The 24,864-nt window shown below is 38.5% G+C and overlaps 1 protein-coding gene across 1 annotated transcript in view; it reads left to right on the top strand.

Annotated features, from left to right (window-relative positions):
• The window catches only part of FBN1 (fibrillin 1), a 226,294-nt gene that overhangs the window by 36,889 nt on the left and 164,541 nt on the right, over window positions 1-24,864 (top strand). The window contains exons 4-5 of the mRNA XM_045528600.1: window positions 4,767-4,862; window positions 8,185-8,280. Coding sequence (XP_045384556.1) covers window positions 4,767-4,862; window positions 8,185-8,280 — 192 coding nt within the window. The remainder of the gene's footprint in view (window positions 1-4,766; window positions 4,863-8,184; window positions 8,281-24,864) is intronic.

Genomic DNA, 24,864 nt, shown 5'->3' with positions numbered 1-24,864 from the left:
CTGTTGCCCGGGCTAGAGTGAGTGCCGTGGCGTCAGCCTAGCTCACAGCAACCTGAAACTCCTGGGCTTAATTGATCCTACTGCCTCAGCCTCCCGAGTAGCTGGGACTACAGGCATGCGCCACCATGCCTGGCTAATTTTTTCTATATATATTTTTAGCTGTCCAGATAATTTTTATTTCTATTTTTAGTAGAGACGGGGTCTCACTCTTGCTCAGGCTGGTCTCGAACTCCTGAGCTCGAGCGATCCACCCGCCTCGGCCTCCCAGAGGGCCAGGATTACAGGCGTGAGCCACCGCGCCCAGCCCTTCAAAATTTATTTTAGCTATTCTAGTTTTTTTGCCTTTCCATAAAAAGTTTAGATTCATCTTGCCTATATCTACAAAACCTTTTATGATTTTGACAGGAATTATGTTAAACCTGTGTATCAATTTGGGGAGTATTGACATCACCTTGTGCAACCCCTTACACTTTGATCAAAATTTTATCCCTTTCAGTTTACTTCAATTCAGTGAGAATTTGGGGCACTTGTACTCCTAACATGAATCTGAGCTCTAAGGGTATAAGAAGGCCAAGAGAACAATTCTAGACCAGTGTGTTAGCAAGTTTGCTGAAAGTGGAAGGGGAAGGGAAGGTGGTACTGTAGCTACTTTGGAAGAAGCAACCCTTGAAAAAGTTATTTAGGGAAGTATGGGATTTGGATGGACAGAGAGGAGAAGAGTACATGGAATCTACTCAGACTTGTCCTTAGAAATGGTTGAATTCTTTGCTTTCTAGTCTGCACTCTATGGAAGCATCTTTTTCACTGCTATCATTTAACTTTAACTTGTCCTTCTCTGGACCTTTTACAGCTTGGCTAGGTTTTTCATTCTTTCCTTTTCTTTTTTCCTTTTTTTTTTTTAGATACCTTCATGAAGTTGCTCTTCTAAGCTGTGTGGCTGTGTGTCTTCAGGCACCACAAGACATTTATGCACTTAGGCGAAATATCATTGATGTTATCTCTCCAAGTGAAAATTGTTTTTGTCCTGCAGTGATTGTTGTCTCAGGTGTACAGTCCAGAAGTTAGTCTAACTGTTTAATTTGTCTGTCTGTGTTTTTCCCAGTGCCTAAATTAAAATCACATGCTCGCCATACAGATGCTTATTTGCAAATTGCTCCCAATGTTCTTTCTGCCAGTTGTGCCTGCCAAGATGATGGCAGGTCTTTAGAGTTATTCCAAACCTAATGCATCCCGAAGAAAATCTTTACCTGAGGTATTCAGACCTAAGTGCAAGTCTGGCACCTCTCTTATTTCCATAGCATGCTCACATTGTTCTCGTTTGATTCATCATTTTAAGAATTAATTTGTTCTGGGCTATAATGTAAAGACAGTTTCTTCTGTTACTCTGATGCCTGGCAAATTAAAGGCATTTCATAAGTAGTTTGAAATGACTGACTGAAATCTGAAATGAATAGAACATTAATTTGGGATCCTATCTGGATACAAGGAGATGGCAGCATTTCCTGTTAGTTCTAGGATGTTGAGCCTGACGTGAAACCCATTGATGGGCTGTCTGCCCGTCTCAGGGGCATGTCCTCCCTGGGGATTTAGGGCTCTCAGGGCCAACTGTGTGTAGCAGCAACAGCCTGCACACTGACACTTGGACCCTTCCCCCCTAGTATTTTCTGTTTCTGATAAAATCTTAACACAGATTGAGTTTAGGAATATATTCTGACTTGGGTATTTAGCATATCCAATAAAGCATATATCATCTTCATGGGTGTAAGAGGAACCCTATTTTCAATTGGCTTTTTTAAGAGACATAGAACCTGGTCTCCTAATTATGAGACATCTGGAATTCTTGTTCAAATCAGAGTAAATTTAGAATATGTACCAATGGCAGGACTCAATCCAAAATAAAACCAGTTTGTGTATGTATTCTCTCTTAACTGTTCCCTGCTTGTGCAGTGAAGCTGCATGCTAGTTCCTTTATTTCCCCACGGAAATCCTGAGCGATTGCTCTCACCTTTAAAGGAATGCTTTTTTCCCCCCTAAAGATTTCAGACTCACAAAGAATATGAAGTTTCTCGTGGAAAACATGTTTATGGCCAAGCAGGTGGTGGAGATTCCATCATCTGTCGCTAAGCTCGCTCCCTCCGCACTTCCCGGCAAGGAGTCATGGTGCATTGGTTTGTGTAGGCCACTGGACAAACCAGGCCTTATTGCTTTACAAGTCTGACCGAGTGGTTTTATTTTTTTAAAGGAGAAAGAATATTTTTGCTGGAAAAGATTCACCTGAAAGACAGGGTAGAAAAAATAAATAAAAGCATATCAGGGAGTTTTTTATTATATTGCATTTCAATGTAAACTTATCATCTTCTCAGCAAGCAGAATTCATTCTGATTTTCAACTTGAAAAAATAATGTAAAGTCACTATTTAAACTACTGTTAGATTTTTTTTTATCTCAAAGAAGCTAAATGGCTTTGTTGCTCATGTGGGAATGGAAATTAGCTCTTGGCCTGAACTGCTTTAATTGAAATCAGTTTGAGGGCTGAGTTCCTATGCTGCTTGACAGATGACATCATTTCCTGTGCTTTTCCCAATCCTCACTGTTTTTCTAAGATAGGATGAAGCTAAGTTTAACTTCAAATTTTAAAGTAACTATATACCTTTTCCTGACCTACTTAGAATATTATCCAAAGTTTTCACCAAATCTTTTTTGTTTTTATTGTATACTTGTAGATAGGTTTTTAGTTAAGAAAGCATTTTGGCTGAGGTGTTTGAATGGAATTATAGGAGCCTAAAATAATAGTTTGTTTTAATCAGTTTCCTGGGTTGCTTGATTTCAGTGCTCCAACAAAGGAGTTATTTCTGCTTTTATACATGGGGAAACAAAGATAAAAATATTTTAAATAGCAACCTACTGAGAGCTGTATAAGTGCCGAGGGCACAATGAGCAACTTCTCAGTCTCAGTTTGGTCCTTGAGCATAGCTTTTGATGTTATTATCAGATACCATGAGTTAAGTAAGTAAAATTAGTTTAGCATGGTTCTGATACAGCACCTACATTTAGGCAAGGTGCTACTTCTCTAGGCACTTCGGGGGATACTGTATAATTATTATCCTTTTTTTTTTTTCTTTTTGAAGGGGCGGGGAAATTGTGAGGAGGGCTGTTCAGTTGCCTTATTTGTTTTTGTTGAGACAGAGTCTTCCTCTGTTGCCCTGGGTAGAGTACAGTGGCATAATTTTGTAATAATCATGACCCTTCCAACTGTTAAGTACTTTTTAGATAGATGGGCTAGGGATAGGGGAGAAAACCTAAAAATAGATCATATCATATAATGTATATGTCAAAAGATAAGTCTAAAATACTCTGAGAGAAGACAGGGCTCACATCTGCTTCAGGAGGGAGGAGAGAACAGAAATCAGAAAAGATCAAGAGAAAGAAGAGACATTTGAAGTGGGTCTTGGAGATAGGTAGGATTTCCGTATTTGGTGGGAACTGTGTATGTTATGTGTTGGGGGTTAAGAGTTAGGTGTGAAGAGACAAAGAGGCAGGTTACAGAGGGGGTTCCGTGAGGAGACTAGCACAAGCAGAAGTGCCTGGCATTTCGCATGGCACATAGTAGGCACTCAGAAATATTTGTTCAGTGAATGAATGATTGATAAGTAGATCAGGGGACCAAGTCATAGGACAGCTTACAAGTGTGCCAGGGAGCCCTGAAAGGCATCTGGGGCCATGCTGAGAAGGGCGTCGAACGCTGAGAGATGGAGGTGGTTATTAGTTCAGTAGAGATAGGGAGCCTTTGGTGGTGTTTCTGTAAGTGTGTGGCATGTTCTTGAAAAGGTATATCACCTTCAACTTGACCTAACTTTTTCCCCACCACTCACCTCCTGCTGTGTGGCCTGGTTCCTAACAGGGCATGGCTGGGGGTTGGGGACCGCAGTTCTAGAGGACTAAGGAATACCCCAGGATTTTGAAAGTGTTATTAGCATACGTAAATTACTGACACAGAGACAGCCTAAACATTGGAGAAATGAGAGTGCATGCCTGTGTTGTCATTATCGCTCACGACCGAGCTTGCAGGTGTCTTTTACTTCAGTTTCTTCTAGTGTGTCCTCGTCTGAGGTCTGAGGCTGTCAGGTCCTGGTCTTTCTACCCTGAGCCCTGAAACGCGCGCTTCCGTAGGTGAAAATGTGACAAGTGGATTTCAAACACAGAGGGTCTTGTTTAGTTTAAGTTACAGTTTAAACAAGCAGCTCTTTCTGAGCCAAATCCAGCCATCCCCATTATCAGGCAGTGTTGTTATTAAACACCTTTCTAGGTATTTTCTTTTTTTCTCTTTGCTGCCTCCAAAATTTCTTTTAAAAAAATTCTGTGGAATCTGTGACTTCAACTGTTTCCATGGCCATCTGCCTGAGTCTCTAAATCTTTTCACAGGAAAATGATTGCCGTTGTAATCTTGTCTACTATGGCTACCCAAGGCACTACTTTCTTGTTAGTATAAATTACAGAAAAGACGTTGAGTTGTAAGTTCTGTTAAGTTAGGGAAGTCATTTAGCGCTATTAAAGTCAATGTCAAAGAAACAATTGCATTGTGAATTATTTTATACACACAAATGATAACATGTTTAGCATTGTCAAGTGGGTCATTTCTGCATAAATATATGCATTCTGAGAAACCATTTTATTTTCTCTTCCAATAACTATAAATCAACTCCTGTGAACTGTTGAAATCTATGCACTTAAATTGCAAAGATGAATCATTTGTCTTTTTTTTCCCAGTACAACACTGCAACATTCGCTGCATGAATGGAGGTAGCTGCAGTGACGATCATTGTCTGTGCCAGAAAGGATACGTGGGGACTCACTGTGGACAACGTAAGTAAACCATAGTTCAGGTATTCTAGATGTTAACCTACATGTAGACAAATAGAATAAAGAGATAAGTGCAGATGGATTTTCTTTAATTACCTGGAACACAGCATTTTTGTACATGTCCAATGACCCTTATAGAGGAACAGATCACTTACTCAATACACGTAGCATCAAATTTCCAATTGGAATCGTGGTAATGGGTTGTTTGATGCATTTTCCTCTAACTTACCTTCATCGCCCTGCTTGCCTCACTCCTTTGATTTGTAGTCATCACCCAAGGTGCAGAACTCTTGCTCATTCCAGCTGTATACCTTCCATTCCCTCGCTAAACTTCTCCACTTGGATTTTCAGGAAGCATCTCAAAGTATTTCAAAACTCAACCTCATCTTTCTTCCCAAACATGTCCCTTCTCTTGATTAATGATATCTCCATCTCTCTAATTTCCCAGTCTAGATTCTGCTACTGTAGGACTTATCACGTGGTGTTCAGTTTGTTGGTTCACTTACACATACCATTTATTGTATCTACTTTCTACCAGTCCCTGTGCTTTTGTAGAAGATGAAAAATTCTTTTAAAAAGCTTGTTTTTTATTACTCCAAGATGAATATATATACACCCTACAGAAAATTTGGAAACGTTCAACATTATAAAAAATAAAATTTTTCATGATCCCATCATTCCGCATACTACCTTCTAGACTTTGAATGCATATCCGATCCATGAGATCTTATTGTATATATACTTTTTAATACCACTTTTTCACTTAGTATTTTATTAGAAGTATATTCATGTTATTAAACATTTTAAAATACATTTTAATGGTCACCTAATACTACATTATACAGACATTTTACTGTTTATTTAATTAATCCTTAATGATGAACATTATTCAGGTTGTTTCCAATTTTTGCCATTGTGTATGTATATTTGCTATGATGAATAATGGTATTATAAATAAACTAAAATTTGTATAATGGCCTAGTGACCATCCCACACACTGCAGTGTGATAAGAATATTGGTTGAGTTTTGTGCATCCCAGCATGGAGAGAGGAGAGGCAGGACAGCCTCCCTAGTGTGGGTAATCCTTCAGCTGAGTCTTGAGGGATGGGTAGGAGTTCACCTGTCAGGCGATGGGTGAAGTGTCCTTTATGCAGATGGCATGGCATGACCAAAACACCAGCCCAGGACATAGCATGGGATGTAAGACGTAGCAGGTGCTTTGGTGTTGCTAGAGCTGAAGTGCTGAGAGAAGTGATGAGAAGGGAAATAAGGTCATATAGGAAGTCATGGGCCAGGTTTCAATGCCTTTATACATACCATGTTTTCTTCTAAAGTAGAGCCAGGAAAGGGGAATAAGATAACAACAATAACAACAACAACATATGCATATTAAATTACTTACTCTTTACATGTATTAACTCATTTAATATGACAACAGCCCTTTATGTTAGAGATCATAAATATTACCTTCTAACGGATGAGGTTCAGGGTCTCAGTAATTTCTCTAAGGATATACAGATGGTAATTGGCAGAGTTGGGCTTGGAGCCCAAGCATTCTGACTCGACAGCCCATGCATTTTCTGCTGTGAAACATTGACCTCGTACCCTTCAGTAACAAGGGTTTACAATGAGAAAGATCACTGTGGCCACAGTGTGGAGGAGGAAGAAACAGGAAGCAGGAAGACCAGTCCTAACTAGGGCTGTGGCCACAGAGATGGTGAGGTAGGGATGGAGTCAGGTATTTCAGGAGAAGAATCAAGAGGTGCTCCCTTTGGTGCTCCCTGAGGGAGTTTAGCTCAAAGCCCAGCACACAACAGGTGCTCAATTAACACTTGCAGAACTGGAAAACTTTTCCTAAACTTCAGCTTCCTCATCTGCAAGATGGGAGGGTTGTTGGTTTAGACAAGCTCAACATTTCTTTTCTGCTTAGAATCTTTTTATTCTCTCCTGATTATAAATTAAGAGACAAAGCAGAACAATTACTGTATGTAAACTCTCTGATGTTGTGATGAGAAATGAACTCCTGCCATAATTTTTGGCTATAAGGGGTTGTGTCAGTTCAGGTCTTCTGATGCCAAGTGGATGTTAAGACAAAATTCGATATAAAGATTCATTAGGGAAAAGGCTTGAGAAAAATAAAGGGTAGAGGAAGTAGGAGTAGGAGGGGTCAACCTTCAGACTACAATGCCTATTTGACCTCTGTGCAAGGAGGGAGGAAAGGAAGGACAATTGTGTAGAAGGAGCTTCAGACTGTAGTGCCCCTCTGGGAAAGTCTTACCCAGGCTGATGGACAGCCCAGAGAGTGCCCATTAGCGGAGTTCCATGACGGGCAGAAATGCCAGGCTCTAGTGTCCTGCTGTGTGCAGTCATTGGCCAAGAGTGTGCCCTTTGCAGTAGATCTAAAGGGGCCACCGCTGGAGGCTGCCTGCTAGCTAAAGTCCTTGCGGCAGGTTCTCTTGAAGGGAAGCCTGAGTGACTCAACTTCATGACTGCTACAGGGGTAGAAGCAAAACGTATGGAAAAATATGTAAGGAACAGTGGGTTTAAATGGAAGGATTGGGGAAACCTCATGGAGGAGTGAGGCTTGAACTGGGCTTCGAAAGGTGGGTGGTTCTGGCAGATTTGGCAGGGAAAAACCGACCGCCCATGACAAAGATGCCTGGTAAGAGGCCATGCATACATGAGTTACAGGAAATTGTACAGAGAGGAGTTGTTCAGAGCATGGGCTTTCAATTCTTATTTTGAAGCCTTTTTTAACAAGTAAAATGTCTCTTCCTCAAGGATCTCTAGACTTACAGCACCAATAGTTTCAATGGATTCTGTTATCACACTCAATGGGGTCTTCATTATGGTGCTTAAATTACTAACTGCCAGTCTTAGTATTTTGTTGTTTGCAGTTAGTTGTGTGATTTAACATGCTACTTTTCTGTAAGAGTGACATCAGAGGGGCCGATGTTTACTCTCAGAGGAGCCCTCTCTGATGTCACTATGTTTACATAGATCCTAAACAAAAGAGTCAGTTGGCTAAAATGCAGTTCCCATCCAGTGAAGTCCCTTAGAAACCATCATTTCAGCTGCAGAACTGAAAGCATTGCTCAGATGCTTCAGGGAATGAGACTGGCAGCATGAACACACCTCTTCTAGGATTCCCTAAGAGTTGACTGAGGAACATCTGAGGATCTGTAACTTTCAAGTGACTGTTCAAAACAAATACCAGGGCGATTATTTAGATATTTTCTTGTTTTCCTTTCAGGGGATTGTAAGTGTTACTTCATTAGCATCTACCTTCAGGTAAAGCTTCTCAGCATTCTCCTTATTTTCCAGCTGTCTGCGAAAGTGGCTGTCTCAACGGAGGGAGGTGCGTGGCCCCAAATCGATGTGCGTGCACTTACGGCTTTACTGGACCCCAGTGTGAAAGAGGTAATGGTTTTTTAAAAATAATTCGCCTAAAGACATCCATGTGCCTAGAGCTGCTATTGATTTGCACAGTCATTGGGTTTGTGTGGCTACTTCATGGATTTTGCTGAGCTTTGAAGGTGTTTCTGAATTTTCACTGGGAAGGTTCCTAGGATGACAGACTGTAGCCCTGACTCTATGCATGTTACTCAGCAATTCTCACCAGTAAAACATGGTACTCAATAGTGATCATATCCATAAGTACCAGCTGGCATCATGATAAAAAGAGGAGAATTTTCTGTAACGGCAAGGATTGAACTTCTTATTATCCTTGTAAACTGGAGAGGTGGTCCCAAATAATACATGTGTATGGAAGGGGAAAAGTTTAGTAGGAAAAACACACATATAAATCTATTGGACCTCTTGGGGGCTGTAGAGACATTTAAGTTCAGTGTTCAAAATTCATCGCAGAAATATTGAGTATCTGCTGAGAAAGTGCTTTCATGTATGAAGTTTATTCAGTATTCACTGAGCCCACTGAAGTGTATAGAATCATCCTCATTTTTGCATATGACAAGACCAAAGCTCAGAGAGGTCCAGGGATGTCCCCAAGTCTACACATGTAATAAAAATCTTTAATTTGAATGTGGGTTTTCTGTTTTCAAGTCTAATGGTTACTGATGCTCCTAATTAAAAGAAACATTATACCTAATTTGCCTGCCTATAAATGCAAACATGATATGGAGATACATGTGGAGGTTTTTTGTCCTGAAGTTTGGTTTTATTAATCATCTTGTCTCTATGTTCATACCATTTTCTCATCATTCCTAGTTTTATAGTGAAACTTTAGAAGGTTCATGTCATACAAAACTGAAAAATTAAAAGATACTCATGAACTTATTAAACTGAAATCATCACTTTTATCCAAAGTTGTGTGAAGACCTTTTTATTCTAAGATGAAAATTAAAGATTTAGATGTTGAATATATGTCATTTAAACCATATAGCAGAGAAAAACAAAGAATAGAGAGTGGTATGTGAGGAATTGTTTATTTTCTGTTTCTATGTTTAAAAGTTTTTAAGTCTACCTAAATTCAGTTATTTGCTAATAAAGTAGCAACAGATATTTTAGCAACTCTAGGTCAATTACTGTTATTACTGGATAAATTATATTGTATCTGTGTTAATAAAACTACTGCATGGTATTGATGTGTGATGCATAATGAACTCTTGGCCTTTACATTGCATTTTGACATCGTTTTAGAGTCCCACCTTAAACTGTTTCTGTTTACAACTTGCACAGATGTATTTTTATTTACCAATATATTTACAATGGTATCTGGAGTAATAAAGACAACTGTTTCTATTAGGTAGTGTCATTCCATGGCCTTAGTATTTAATCAACTAAGATGTTGTAGGAGATTAAAGTTGTTAACATGTTACTTGAGGAGTGGTGTGTGAAAATAATGTCTCAAGACAATAATGCTGGGTTTAATTTGTTTTGGAAAAATCACTAATAAGATAAAGTTATATGGCATCTTACACTTAACAAAGTGGTTAATAGTTTGTGGAAAAGAATATTGATGCCCATAGTACAGGTATTGATTATAACACAGTCTAAAATAAAGAAGGCATGATATTAAACCATTTCAGAGTTATTTCTACAAAGATTTGATCTACGCCCAGGATTAAGAAATGGCCTGAATGGGTTAAGTTACTAACCCACTAATCAAAACTGTCATATTGTTTAGGGGTTTCTTCAAGTTTTGGGGTGTCTTTAGCTGTTTCCCTTCTGGGAGAAGGGCTATGCTGAAATCTGCCCTAAGGTGTAAATATATGTTGGCCCCGTAGAATCTTCACAATGGTGACTTTCAAAATTGAATTGACCTCCAACTGGCAGATTTTCAGGCATTTGTGGTGGTGAAGATTGGGGAGCCGCCGAAGGCGAGCTTGACTCGTCACCCATGAGTACAGTCCCAGGCCTTCAACAGGAGCCGGGAATCATGAGTGTCATTTCCCTCCCCACGTGGGAGAGGCGATTCCAGAACTGTAATTTCATTTATAGAGTCTTCACTGTTTTCTGCTCTTATGAAAGTCATCTGCTTACCTCTTTGAAGAATTAGAGGCAGTATATATATTCTATTCCTCAGATGTATGTTTGTGATTTCAAGAGTGATGAATAAAAGTGTGGAATCAAGTCAGGGCAAATCCATCCTGAAGTGTAGGGAAGTATTTATTCAGTGTGACTTCTGATGGTGGGTTAGTATACATACTCTTTGTTACTGGATAGCTACATAGGATAGTTGCTTTCTATTTTAATTGGGATGCAGCATTTTATTTTTAAAAATAAACTTCCAGGAAGTCTTTAATAATATTCTTTCTCCCTTCCAGGAGGCTGAGCCCAATGCTCCATCTACATTTTCCCTGGCACTCTCTCACATCTTTTTTTTTTTTTTTACATGCACTTACAACATCATATCAAAACAGCATGTTTCTGTCTCCCTCACTAGATTATAAGCTCTTCAGAAGCAGCTGCAGTTTCATCATCATCTTAATCCCAACACCAAGCTTAATGCCTAATGCATAGTACATGACCGATAAATGTTGAACTGGATTCATTCAACAGCATCAGAAAATCTGGAGATATAACTATCGAATATGAGCTAGTATAATATCTTCTGGAAATAATCACTGTTTTCTTATAGTTCTGGATAGTTGTCCCTGGTTTCATGCTAAGCAGAGCTGATCACAGTTTTGATGCTTAATCAAATTTGGCCCTATCTTTCAGAAATATGGTCTTTTAGGGCCACAAGACTGTCATTTTTTAGTTGGCAAAGATGCAAAAAGGAGGTACGTTTTGATCAAAGCCAAGCGGCAATAAAAATAAAAACAAAAAACTTCCTATCATGATGTGCTACGCATAGAAGGGAACATTTAGAATTCCAGTTACAAGTACTTCTTAGAGTAAGGATCTTTGTCCCTGAGAGATCTTGGAACTTTTACGCATGAGTAAGTACTGCAGAAACCCAATATAAGTGTGAAATACCCTTTGGGGATGATACTGGTAGGATGCCAGTAAGTGAATCTTAATAATCTATGAACATAGTGCTTTGGTTTGTGATGGAGAGAAGCAATAGATCCATGCTTGAACTGTGAACCATGATAGTCATTCAATAAATGCAATCAGATTATGAAGCAAATTTGCCTTACTTGCAGCTTTTAGCCATTAAAATATTAATAAATATGTTGTAAAACATTCTTGGGAAGACAGCTTCATTGGATGGGTAGAATGATGATATATTTTATGTTGCCTGTCCCTACACTGAGAGGATGAAAAATAGAGACTGTGGCTTGTTTGGCCGGTAATGTTTACTCTTTAAAAACTGAATATGAATTCATTTAGATAAATTCTCTAGTTTGTCACAGCCTTGCCACTCCCTGTTGTCACATCTTGTTCACTGCATTCATTTAGCTTGCATCTTGGCCCTTGTGGGTGGTGAAGTTTGCCACCTCCCGCTATATTCTCTATCAAAGATTGTCTCTCTGTGTTTTCTTTCATACCTCAAGTTCCTTTCCTTTTTCTTCTTACTTTTTTTTGTAAATTTACATTTATGGTTTTCTTGTTGTGCCCCCTCCCCCCCACCTTCTCTCTGCTTGAGCAACCAGTGGAACTTATCACTGCCTTAGCTCAGTGGTTCAGTATGTTAGCATTTGTTATCAGAATAGTGATATGAGGTCAGTGCCTGTTTTGGCAATGACAACACAAGCTAGTTGTATATTGCCGTAGTTACTGCCAACAAAAAAACTGTGTGGAATCACGCTTTCTCTTGCCATCTTGCCTCAGAGTACAGACCATTTAAAATCTTGTTAAATGCTCTTGTATTAAACACAGTGAATCATGTGAGTGCATGAGATTCCCCAAGGTCATGAAAAAAGAGAGAATGATGGGAGCCGACCTGAACTTGTAGATGGGGGTGGTGGTGTAATGATGAGAGGCTTGCAGAAGAAGAGAAGCAAAGGAAAGACACTGAGAAAACATGATGAGGAGCAAGAGAACCTGGAGAGCACTGAAACAGAGAAACTAAAGGCAAGAAGGGGTTCAAGAAATAGCTTGGCAATTGTTAGTCTCATCAAAGGGTCAAGACAGAATGAGAGTCGTAAAGAGGCCCTTAGATGTAGTAACAGCTGACATGTGCTGAGTACTTACAGGGTGCCAGGTGGTGTGCTGAGCACTCTACTTTGGTGATTTGCAACAACCTTATGAGAAAAGCCCGATACTGAGTCCCATTTCATAGAGAAATAAACAGAGGCAAAGAGATATCAAATAGCTTGTCCAAGGAGAGACTGCTTATAAGTGGTGAAATTGAAACCTAAGCCTAGACGTTCTGGTTCCTAAGCCTGTGGACATAACACTGTCTAAGTCTTAGACTTCCCTGGAAAGGGGCCATTAGTAACTATAGAGAATTTTCTGAGAAATGATAAGAAGAAACCTAGAACTATGAATTTTAGAGGGGAAGCAAGAAATTAAAAGCTAAGAAAAAGGAGTTTTAGTATTGCTTGGGTGTATCTAATGCAGGGTTTTGGAATATTCCACTATTTGATTGACTTCGATGTACCAATCCTCTCTTGGAAAGAGTGATTACTGTGTGTTTATAGTACATATAAATGGGCTCCAAAGGGCTGAACCAACATACCCCAAAGTAGACATAAAATGAATATTGTCATTCAATGCAGTTTGCCATGGAAGGATACATAGTTCTCTTTCAGTATTACCACCGCTCAAAATATATTTGGAACCTCTTTTTTGGAATTGCCTTTATAGAAGTCAGAAATACATTCAAATGAATATGTGACTATTTTTTTCCCTTTCCAGGAAGATTTGAGTTTTTAGAAATGGCCTACAATAATTCATTGTTAATTCTAGTCACTACAGTGGATAATCAAACTTTTACTGTTTGAGATAAAAAACAGACTTAGATTAAAAGAAGTAAAAATAATTTTCTCACATGGTAGATAAAGCACGTGGAATTGGTTTAATGTTTTAATGTCAAGGTTTTTGTGAGCTAGAGGATGAAGCCTTTTGGAAGCATAAATGCTAATAACAAGAAGTTTTCTATCATTACTCCATATGGAGATCTTCATCTTGAACTGTCAGAATATGAGCATGCACATGGATTCTTCTAAATCCTGATCCATTTGTTCTGTGTTAAATTCCTACCCAAGTCCAAACTGTAAAGACAATATTTGGATTTTAATCAATTTAAGAAAGTCTGTTTGCTGTTATGCTTGCTATTCATAGACAAAGTATAGGGAAAGCATTGTTGACCTGCTAGCTTTAAGGAAAAGGAACAACGGGGGCAAAATTGGATTAGAATAAAAATTAGGACGGAAATATCCTTAGTCTTTTATAGAAGCAGAACTGTGGAATGTGAACTAACTCTTCCTACATGGACTTGCTTCCTAGGGAATTACAGAGTTAGTGGAGCTGGAAATGGTTTTTGTTCATTTGTGCAATAATGAAACAGAATAGAACAAACAACAGCCAGGTTGATTGTAATTCCACCTAATTTTCATAGGTGCAGTTGACATTTGAGAAACTGTTATCCTCATACCTTGACTTCTGTGAGGATATAAAAATTATGATTTTTGCACAGATATCTTTTTAATGATTTCATTCAATAATTTTCAAAAAACTATTGCATTAAGCAACTGATAAGCATTTATCATATAAAGCCAAGAAAGTAGTGTCTGTACTGTGTCTAATGAATGGAAAGGACTAACATATAATGATCCAAATATATAATAATCAGATAATCTATTTTGGATACACCTACTTCATAAAAGAGAGTAGAAACATTGTTATTTCAGAGGTCTGTTCAGAGAGCTTTGTGGAATCAGGAGCTGATTTTCTTGTGCTTTTTTCACCTAGAGTTTTTCTGGAAGGCAATGAAATATAGATTCACTATTTTTTTTTCTATATGGAAGTAAATTTTACAGAGCAGCATTTCTGACATGATTTTTACATAATTTAAAATTGTAGGTGGCCATTATAAAGGTTACAGAGTAAATTCCACAGGCTAACTCCCATTCTCCAAATGCTTTTTAAAAGGCACAGCTCTGTGAACTATGTATATTTTCTTCTTTCCAAAAGGTAACAAGTTCTGTAACAGTTTACTGCTTCCTAAAAGTGTTGAACACTTCACTTTTGGTATTTACTAAACATGTGAAAGCCTGACTTTTGGTATTTAGTCTAAATGAAAAGTATGTAACAATGTGTAGATCGCATAGATTGAATGCCTTAAATGTTACTGCACATCTAAGGTGGTATTGCAACATTTGACAGCTGATGCATCATTGAATAAACTGAATTTTCCTAGAATAATTCCAGGAACTACATCTGTTGACATAGATGTTTATTTTTGAGGCTGAGTAAAATGCACTGAGGGCCCACATGCTCTCCTGCCTTGCAAGCTGTACATGCCTAGTATGAACAAGCAGCGCGGGTGGGATACCGTCAGAAAGTAGCTTGATTTTCATCTCCCACTTACTGTCCGAAGTTCTTCTGATGGTGGTTGAAATCTTTTGGTCTCTTTCGGAATTTCTCTTCTACAGGTCCCTTAATGTGGACAGAGGCATCTGTGTTCTCATTGTTGCTTACATTTCCTTCGTCAACCTCTCAGCATCCAGTGGTACCTCTAGCGCCTTGAGGCGCTATTTGCTGCCCCAGGCAGTACTCTGGCAAAGCATCTAAGCTCACCCTACATCAGCTTTCTCTTTAGTGGCCCATAACTAGTTGGTGGAAAACACACATGCATTTTTTTTCCCCACAATAAATTGCCCGAGTGCAAACCAGTTTTGACATAGTAACAAACGCTCCTTGGAACCATTGTGTAAGCATCTGGCCAGCCAGTTTCTGGGTGTTTCACAGTCTCTAGTCCACAGTGTCCTACAGACTTTAGGAGATACCTGCCACATACTCTGAGCAGTCTCCTTGAAGCCCCTCTCATGTCTTGGCATCATAAAGGGCCCTCTACCAATTTCCTAGAAAGAGCTAGTAACACAGCCCAGCCCTCTTCCTAGTAACCCCTTTCCCATCTCTTATCACCTTGGACATGTTAATACTCTTGATATGCATGGGTTTAAGAGATTGCCATCGCCTTCTTTGCAAATTGTGTATCATAACTTCACACTTGACTTAGTGGCATCTGTTTGGAGTTCTACTCAGCCACAAAAAATGGTGGTGATCTGGCACCTCATGTATTACCCTGGATAGAGCTGGAGCCCATTCTACTAAGTGAAGTATCACAAGAATGGAAAAACAAGCACCATATGTCCTCACCATCAAATTGTTATTAACTGACTTAACTGACCAACACTTAAGTGCACATATAGTGGTAACATTGATTGGGTGTCGGGCAGGTGGGAGGGGAGAGAAGAGGATGGGTATATTCACACCTAATGGGTGCAGTGTGCACCGTCTGGGGGATAGACACACTTGAAGCTCCGACTCAGGTGGGGCAAAGGCAATATATGTAACCTAAACATTTGTATCTGAGTAATATGCTGAAATAAATAAAAAAAGAAAGTGGCATCTGTTGTCTTGGTGCTTCAACTGAAACTTCAATTTTAATATTCTCTTATATTATCAAAGCTAATAATTTAATACAGCTATTAAATTTAGTGTAAAATTTGGTATCGTGGTTTCATCTTCAAAAAATTTGGTTTCAACTTTATTTTTAAATTTCTTTTTAGCTTTTATTAACTCAATAATAATAAAACTACTTTTTATGCTAGTTGCCACATTTAATATTCAGACCACTTTCCAGTCTTTGGTGTTCAAAACACTAGAGCAACAGTGACCAATAGAAATATTAAGGTCATTAAATATGAAATGTCCAATTTCGAATCAAAAGCGTAGTTCATTATATCTCAAACAAGAAGCAGTACAGTTTTTCAAAGTATGCACCTAAACTATTTACACAGTTTTGCCATCTTGACGGTAGCTTGCTTATGTCAGTAGTGAAAAACCCTGGAGAGCGAGTGGCGATGAAATCACGAAAGGCATTTTCTATATCTTGTTGAGAATTGAATATTTTTTCTTGCAAGAAGTTGTCCAAAGCCTGGAAATAGTGATAGTCAGTTGGTCCAAGCTCTGGTGAATACAATGGATGACAGTTCCCAAGTCCAGCTTCTGTAGTTTGAGCAGCGTTGTTTTTTTGTGACATGTGGTCTTGCAAGAGGATTGGCCTGTCTCTATTGACCAATCTTGGCTGGTGAATCACAAGCATCCTCATCATTTCATCCAATTGTTGCAGTAGACATCTGCTGTAATCTATTGAGCAGGTTTCATGAAGCTGTAGTGGATAATACCAGCGCTGGACCACCAAACAGATACCATTAGCTTTTTTTGATGAATATTCAGTTTTGGACTGTGTTCCAGCACTTTATCTTTGTCCAACCATTGTGCAGAATGCTTGCAGTTGTCAAAAGGAATCTACTTTTCATCACATGTAAAAATACGGTGTAGAAATCATTTGCCTTTATGTTGTGACAACAAACAAAGGCAAGCTTAGAGACGATTTCTCTTACGATGCTCATTTAATTCATGTAGAACCCATCTATCCAGCTTCTTTACCTTGCCAATTTGTTTCAAATGGTCCAGTATTGTTGGAATAGTAATGTCAAAGCTTTTTGGTAATACACATGTAGGTTGAGAAGGATTTGCTTCCACTACAGCTTTCAGCTCATCATTGTCCACCTTGGTCTCAGGTCACCCACATGGCTCCTTTTCAAGATTAAAATCCCCAGAACAGAACTTCTCAAACCATTGATGTACTGTGAGTTCATTAGCCACATCCTTCCCAAACATTTCTTTGATATTTTGAGCTGTCTGTGCTGCATTGGTTCCACAAAAGAACTCATATTCAAAAATGACACTTATTTTTGACTTATCTATGGTTTCACAAAAATTGCTCTAAAAAAAAAAAAAAAACTTGAAAGATAATCACAAGCCAAATTGTGCATTTGAAAGAATGAGGATATGCCTTCACAATTAAAAACAACAACAACAACAACAACAACAATAAAAACCCAAACAAGAAGTGTTAAAGTGAAATGTTAGAGATATTCACTGTCAAACTTAGTACTTAAAGAAATCAGACTTTCTATACTTAATAACCTAATATAATGTGAGCCACATGCACAATTTTAACTTTTATTATGCCCACATGAAAAAGTAAAAAGAAACAGGTGAAATTAATTTTAATGATATATTTTATTTAACCCTATATACACAAAAGCTTTACATTAATAGTCAATATTAAAAGTTATCAATGAAATATATGGTATTCTCTTTTGCATTCTGAGTCTTTGAAATCCAATGCGTATATTAAACTGCACCTCAGTTTGAACCAGCTAATAGCCACATGTGGCTAGTGGCTACTATATTGGACAGCACAGCTCTAGAGCTTTGCTTCCAGTAATACACATCAAACTTCACCTGTGGTCTCTATTAGATTTCTGATTTTCCTTCCTCCGCCTGCTGCTTCTCCATCTTCTCAGAAAGCAGCATGTTAGAGAATCAAAGAGAGGCTGTGTTCATATTTGAAAAGTAAACCAACTTAAAAAAGAACTGGGGCCTCATATTAGAGTCTAATTCCCAGATCCTCTGTCTTAGTGGAATTGTGTTAAAATATAAGTGATAAGCACAATTTCTCTGGTCATATCAATTGCATATAACAACTACAGCAAATATTTAATAAAGGCTAGGCACTGAGCTAGGCACGATATTAGACTCAGAAAGAGGTATATTGGTCTTCACATTAGGGACTTAAAATAATTTTTTTGAAACACAGACATGCGCAGTATATCTGAAATAGTTAAATAACCAAGCAGGGCAAGGATTCATGTACGCAGAGAAGATGAGGGAAAGTACAGGTGAAGGGAAGAGATAGTACAAAGATTCAGAGTCTCAGCTTGACCTGGGGAAAAGGGAGGACACAGTCCTCCTTAGGAGAGCCCTGCTGTGTCAGCTGTCCTGGTGCTAGAGACCTCCTATGGGTCTGTGGCCAGTCTCTCTGCGATGCCCTTCCGTTCTCCAGAGTTGTGCTTCTGCACAATTTCTGTCTGAGGAAGGGTATTGGAATTTTTAAAAAATTCTCCTTTGTATGTATAAATTAGTAGGGGACTGGTCTATTTCTAAAACTGTTTTGGCTTAATCTTATGGATAGCAGTCAGGAGACCCTTACCAATTTTAGATGCTCACTGGAGAGTACTTCAGAGCACTTAGTGTTTATGCTCCCTAGTAGTTATAATCTTTAGAGAGTCTGTGCTGTTTTTGGTTTGTGAATGTATATTGGACAAGTATATGGAGCTTCATGGTCCAAATGGTGTGCCAAAGTACTTTTTTTAGAACATCAGTCCCATAGGGGCTTCCATGAAATGAAGTTTCCATGGTCAATATCATTTTGGAAATGCTATCCTTTTCTTGGAGAGGCACTAGGTGTGTTAGCTTATTAACTCTTGGGAGTCCTGCAGGAAGGAAACTGTTTTTACTTAGTTTAACCCAGCATTTCCAAATCCATTAATTGTAGAATTCCGCTTCTCCCTTTTTTCTCCCTTAAAACGTTTAATGCCCTTATCTTGAAGATCTGGATTCTTATTATTTTGATAGTCATTTTGGAAGTCATTTGACATCTGTATGACAACATTTTCACATTCCAGATCAATATTTTAAAATCTACATATGATTTTCATTCTGAAGATGAATATTTGTTTAACTGTCTAGAGATTTTTGAAGGAAGAGTCACTCACCTTTTGGATTCCTAAGGGGATTCATCTGACCAGTACTTTAAGTGTAGCATGAAACACCATCCTTTAGGATTTGGTTCCCAAATATTTTAAAGAATCACCTAGGCAAGCTGGACTATCCTATTAAATAAGGATATATTCCTGGTTCCGAATGGTTTGATGTGGTTGATGTGCATGTCATCCTGGTTCAGTCCTTGGGTGTACTCAGTCCTTAGGGGTACTTCTTCTAGAACTAGGAATATTATATATTCATAGAGCTAGAGCTCCCTTTTCTAGACTGGTTAAATCCTTTTCTTTCAAGGTCAAGTTTAAGGCTCATTTCCTCCCTAGTCAGTTCCTGAGCACAGGAAGCTCCCCCATTCAACCTCCGTAGTGCTGACTGAAATCACCCCTTCTGGCTTCCTGGACCCCATTCACATTTCAATGAGTCAGAGAATCTACTAAACTTTTGGTCTTTGCCGTTCATTTTAAGGACTTCATCAGCCATTTTGGCATTTTTATTCCTCTAATGAATTCTTGTTTTTCTTGCATTTTATTACATTTTAAAATAATTAGGTGACCCAGTCCTTGTCTTTGGGCATATACACTGATGATTTTTAATGATGTTTACTAAGAGATAGGGAATGAGCATATTCACCTTGTCAAAAAACTTTTCTCCATGTACATTTCTTGATTCTTGTGTTGAAATACTTATATCAGCATAAAACCATCCAAAATCCTATTTCATGGCTTTTGGGAAGGCTTATCAGCAAGTTCTAATATTTTGTTTCCTTAAAAATATTTTCTTTACTAAATGAAACATAAATGATTTATTAATTTTAAAATATGAAATAATTATGTCTATTTTTTCAGTATTTTCTTTAAAAACTAAATTTGATCTATCAGCCTCATGATCTGGGAAATATGAAATTAGCTAATTTACTTTGTGGGCTAATGAAACTCTGATTAGATATAGTCTCTCAGCCAGACTGTGGTACTCTCCATAGACCAAAAACTAAAACCAAGGTTTGCTACTTCTTCCTGTTTCACTGAGTAACAAGCCCAGAGCTGGGAAGAGAGTAGATATTTATGAAATGTTTTTTATTTGCTTAATTTAACTTTGGGATCTTGGGTTGATGAGAAACAGTGTTTAAATGTTAAATATATCTGTTCAATACAACACTTTTTAAAAAAAGGTACTCTGAAAGCCGTACTTCACAAATCCATCTGTATCTTATATGGAAATATGAGTATAGATATTTATATTCAAAATGTACAGGCAGTGAATTCTATGGAGTGCATGAAAGGAAACGTTCTCCAACTTTCCTACCATATTCCCTGAACAATAATATCTTTTCTCTGAACTGTTTCAGAAGAGCTTTACAAGCAAACAATAGATTGGGATTTTTTTTCCTCGGGAAATAAAGCATGTTCTAATGGTTCAATTTATACACTAGGCCCGTTTCTATCTCTGTCCCCGGAGAGCCTTATCCTCTTGTCTGCCTTCTCATAGGAGGTGCCACTGACCTTCGCTGTTGTAAGACACTGAACCAGGCTGAAAGAGAAGGCTTGCAGGTTGGAGGAAACTTTTACCCCAATTAAAAATATTTTCATAAACATGCACTAGCCCTTAAGGAATCATTTCTTTCCTAAAGTCCCAAAGGAAATGCTCACATTCTGTCAGGGGTTCCAATGATACATGCTTTAAATTAAAACTAGTGACCTTTAAAAGACCAAGGCAAAGCCATAGCCCGACTAGAGGTAAAATTTGACTCATTCTGTACATAATAATTTGTAAACTTGAAAACTGGAGAATATTTTAGACATTTCTTATTGTACTACAGGAAAAATAAAAGCAGAGGCGTACGTAGCATCTTAATGATATAAAACTGGCTTTAGAAAGTACGGTGTAGTAGAATTTGAATTGTCCTCTAAGGAAAACAACTCTTAAACACCATCAGAAATTCTTTCATTTTTTTCAAGCTGCATACTTTGGAGTGGGCTAGGGCTGTTTCTTTTCAGACCTTATTTAGGCCTTAGTTCTTTCTACAGTGTTCTCCACATTGCCAAGCAGAACGAGCTATCACAAACTAAACAAAGGGCAGCGACTGAGAAGGCGTCACACCACTTGACTGAGCCAACTGGAAGTGTACGCAGGACTCCCCCATTCTCATGGTTCCTGGGTTGTTATTCTTTACTTTTTATGAATGAGAGGAAATGATAGGGAAATCATTTTCAGAACTAAATCTTATCCCAAAGGAGTCTTCCTTCCAACTTGTCAATATTCCATGACAGTCATTTTAATGTTTTCATTTAAAATGCCCAATTAGGAGGAATTGTGTTTTTTTAATTGCCCAGCCATTCATAAAAAACTGGTGAGGAACTCAGACTCTGAAGATAAATCCTGCCATTTGCTGGCCCTGGGGCCTTGGGCAAGTTTCTGCATGTCTCTTCACCACAGTTTCCTAATCTGTACAATGAGAATAATAATAGTATTTATTTAGCTAGATCGTGGGGAAGATTAAATGAGAAAATCCATAACGTACTTAGCACAGGGCCTGGCACATAATACATGTTTAATAAATGTTAGCTATTTATAATTCTTACTCTCAGGAAAGTGACAGTAATCTTGATCGAAAAGTGTTGTTTCACAAACAATATCATGAAATATTCATGTATCACTGAAATTAGACCTAAACTTAGAGGCCCCGCTGTGACCATTTTCCCACTTAGAAGTGTTGTTGTTTTACCGGAACAGCATAGTTTTTGGATCCCTGTTCAGATGAAGCCTAACATTCTTAAGCTGGGTACAATACCAACCATGTGGTTTTCTTTAATACCCATCCAACTGTTGCAACTGTAACAAAGGCTAAAACTGCTGTGGTGCCAATGGTATTAAAGAAAGGGGAAAATGAAGCGGCGAGTGAAAACCATTTCCATAAAATGTAATGACGACTGGGGCTGAGAAGCGTTTGTTTTCTCAACAACTAACCAAAGGTTACTGAAAGACTTTGTTTACTTTTATTGACACGTGCACAGATACAGAAGGGGAAATGAACTTGACTCTTCAGAAAGGGCCAGTAGTGAAATATAAGAGGTACTTAGCTATTTTAGAAACATGATATTCCAAAATCAATGAAAGGTGATAGACACTTATCCATCAGCAGAGTAAACTGAACATGTCTACAAAGTGTATATTGAGTTTCCAGGTGGCTATGAGAAGGTGAGTCTACAGATACGGCACAGTCAGGTTGGGTGGGAATGGGAGATGCTTTTACTTCTAGAACCACAACTTCTAGAACCACACGCCATTCTTCTTTTGCTGCAAAGGACTAAAAAAGTGTTAGACCCAGGGGACTAAAGCTAGAAAAAACAAAACATTTGGGTATCTTAAACCCACAAAGTTCAAGCCATCCTTGTTAGATAGTGTTCAATTTTGTTAAATTTATCCGTAAAAAGGTATGATATTAAGCTGAAAGAAACTGTTTTCAGAAGAGAGGGGATGCGAGTTATCTCTCAGGCATGTGCTAGTGACTGGAGATATAGAATAGTGAATGAAACACATGCACTCTGCCTTCTGGGGTTACGTTCTAGTGGGGAGACTGAAGCAGGGGTCAGAAGAGCGTGTGGAGGAAACACTACAGGCAGCGACACATTGAGATGTGTGCAGTGGTGCTGCAACTCCTGCCCTGGGGCATAATAAGAGCCCTGTGCATTTTTCTGCAGCATATTAAAAGCCTGATGGCTCAAGTTGACCATAAGAATCTGCCCTAAAGAGCCCCCAAATACTGATTTCACTAAGGTGGGAGAGTTCTTCTTATAGGTTTCTAATGCCCTTCAAAGTCAGAGGGACCTTGAGTGTTATGCTGCTTATATTACTTTTCCTCTAATCCTTGTGCTCTTGTAGGGACTCTGACCCCTAGATATTCCCCGGGAACATTATTAAACTGAACCTCAAGAGCCCTAAAAAATGCATAAAACAAGTACACCAGGAAAGTGGTTTGTTTAGGCGTCAAGTACTTTGAAATAATGCATGCTTTTAAATAGACGCCTGCAGACTTGTCCCCAGGGAATGCCTTTGGATGTCATAATAGCAGTTCTGGCCTTAATAAATCATTTGTTATTTGGACAAGTCATGGCCACCACCTCAGTCACTAGATACATTTGTAATGGTTTATGTGAATAATAACAACAGCCACCTAGCAACATACTGTTTGGTCATGTCATTTTTATAATGCCACATGTGGTTTTGTGGGCTTTTAGAAAGATAAATGTTTACTGCATCTGAAATCTTGATGCAGTAAAAATCTTGAAAATTAAACAGCAAAGATTGTTGGAGGCCCACTGTGCACAATAGGTGACATCTGCATGGTGTGTGGCTTTATAGAAGAATGACACATGGGTTTCTGGTAGCTCGTTAGTACTTTTCTACTCCACAAGGGAGGGACTGTAGCTGTCATGTTCACCATTTTATGTTCAATGTGTGACAGCCAATAGCTCAATAAGTATTTGTTGACTAGATGAACGAATAAATGAGTAGTTTTCAGGCATAGTTTATTTCTTGAATTTCTTGTAACACACAAAAAGAAATGACTTATCTACCATCTGTACTTTTAATGGATAGTTTTCCCTTGATATTTTTAAAACTATGAATAGTGTCAAGTATAATCAAGTGAATTCCATGAAGTGTTAATACCTTAGTGATGCCAAATTTATGTGATCCCTGCCATTTATGCAGCGCTTATAAGCATATACTACCTTAGTCCTTGGAGCAACCCTGTAAGAATACTTACATTTTATAGCCAAGGAAACTGAGGTGGAAGGGAACCTCTGTGACTCCTTAAGTTAAGTGTCTAGGAATGAGATCTGTGTCTTCTCAGTCAGCTTAGACTATGGTGCATCCACATAGCCCAACAAATATTTGTCTTTCCTTTAGAGCTCACAGTTGTCTCTGGCATTACTTTTAGCTGTTATTAATCTTTTTTATTTTAGCTCTGTTTTTGTCCTTTCCTCTCATTTCACACTCCTCTTTGATTTTCAGTTGGACTGCTGACACTTTGCTATTTCTGTTCTTTGTGTCTCGTGGTCTCTAGATTAATTTTTAAAATTCTAAATTTTAGGGAACCGGCCAAATCTTTAGCATTAACTTTGTTGAGGAGAGCTTATCTTTCATTGTAAGTGGATGCTGTGTATGGCAAAACCAGTGCTGCCCAGGCTGTGATGAACGTGGAAATGGATGTGGGAGCTTAGATGAAATTGAGCTGTGACAAGAATAGAAAGGCAGTATGTTCCCTGCAGAGCCTGAGAACACACAGGCATGGAGAATCTGGATGTCTGAATGAATGTACTGCTGCTCTGTCACTCTGCCCGGGACATCCTTCTGGTGTAATTTCTGTGAAGCTAGACTAGGTATATTGGAGTGTGTATGCAGGGAAAGGTGGAGAATTGGTTTTCTTTTATGATCGGTTTCTTTTCTGAATGAACAAATCAGGAGATTTGCAGTTTCTTTCTTATAAAAACTGGGAATTTAGAGTAGGAGAATAGTCTCCTCTAAGAGCACGGGCTCCATGAGAACGGGGATTTTTGACTGTCTTTTCACAGTGGCTAGACAATGTCTGCTACATAGATGCTCAATAAATATTGTTGAATAAAATAATGGATCTGACATATATCCAGCATATCATTTTTAGCAGTAGGACCTAGGTTCACAGTGGAGTGAGTGACTTGTCAGCACATTGCTGTGATGATGTTCTGAGCCCACCCTGCCTGAGTTACTCAGTGACAGCAAGCTCAAGCCGCGTCAGAGTTGGTGTTTGGGTCA

The sequence above is a fragment of the Lemur catta genome, chromosome 1 (genome assembly GCF_020740605.2).
Source record: "Lemur catta isolate mLemCat1 chromosome 1, mLemCat1.pri, whole genome shotgun sequence".
Lineage (NCBI taxonomy): Eukaryota > Metazoa > Chordata > Mammalia > Primates > Lemuridae > Lemur > Lemur catta.
The sequence above is the reverse complement of the archived record's forward strand: the minus strand, read 5'-3'. Positions and strand labels throughout refer to the sequence as shown.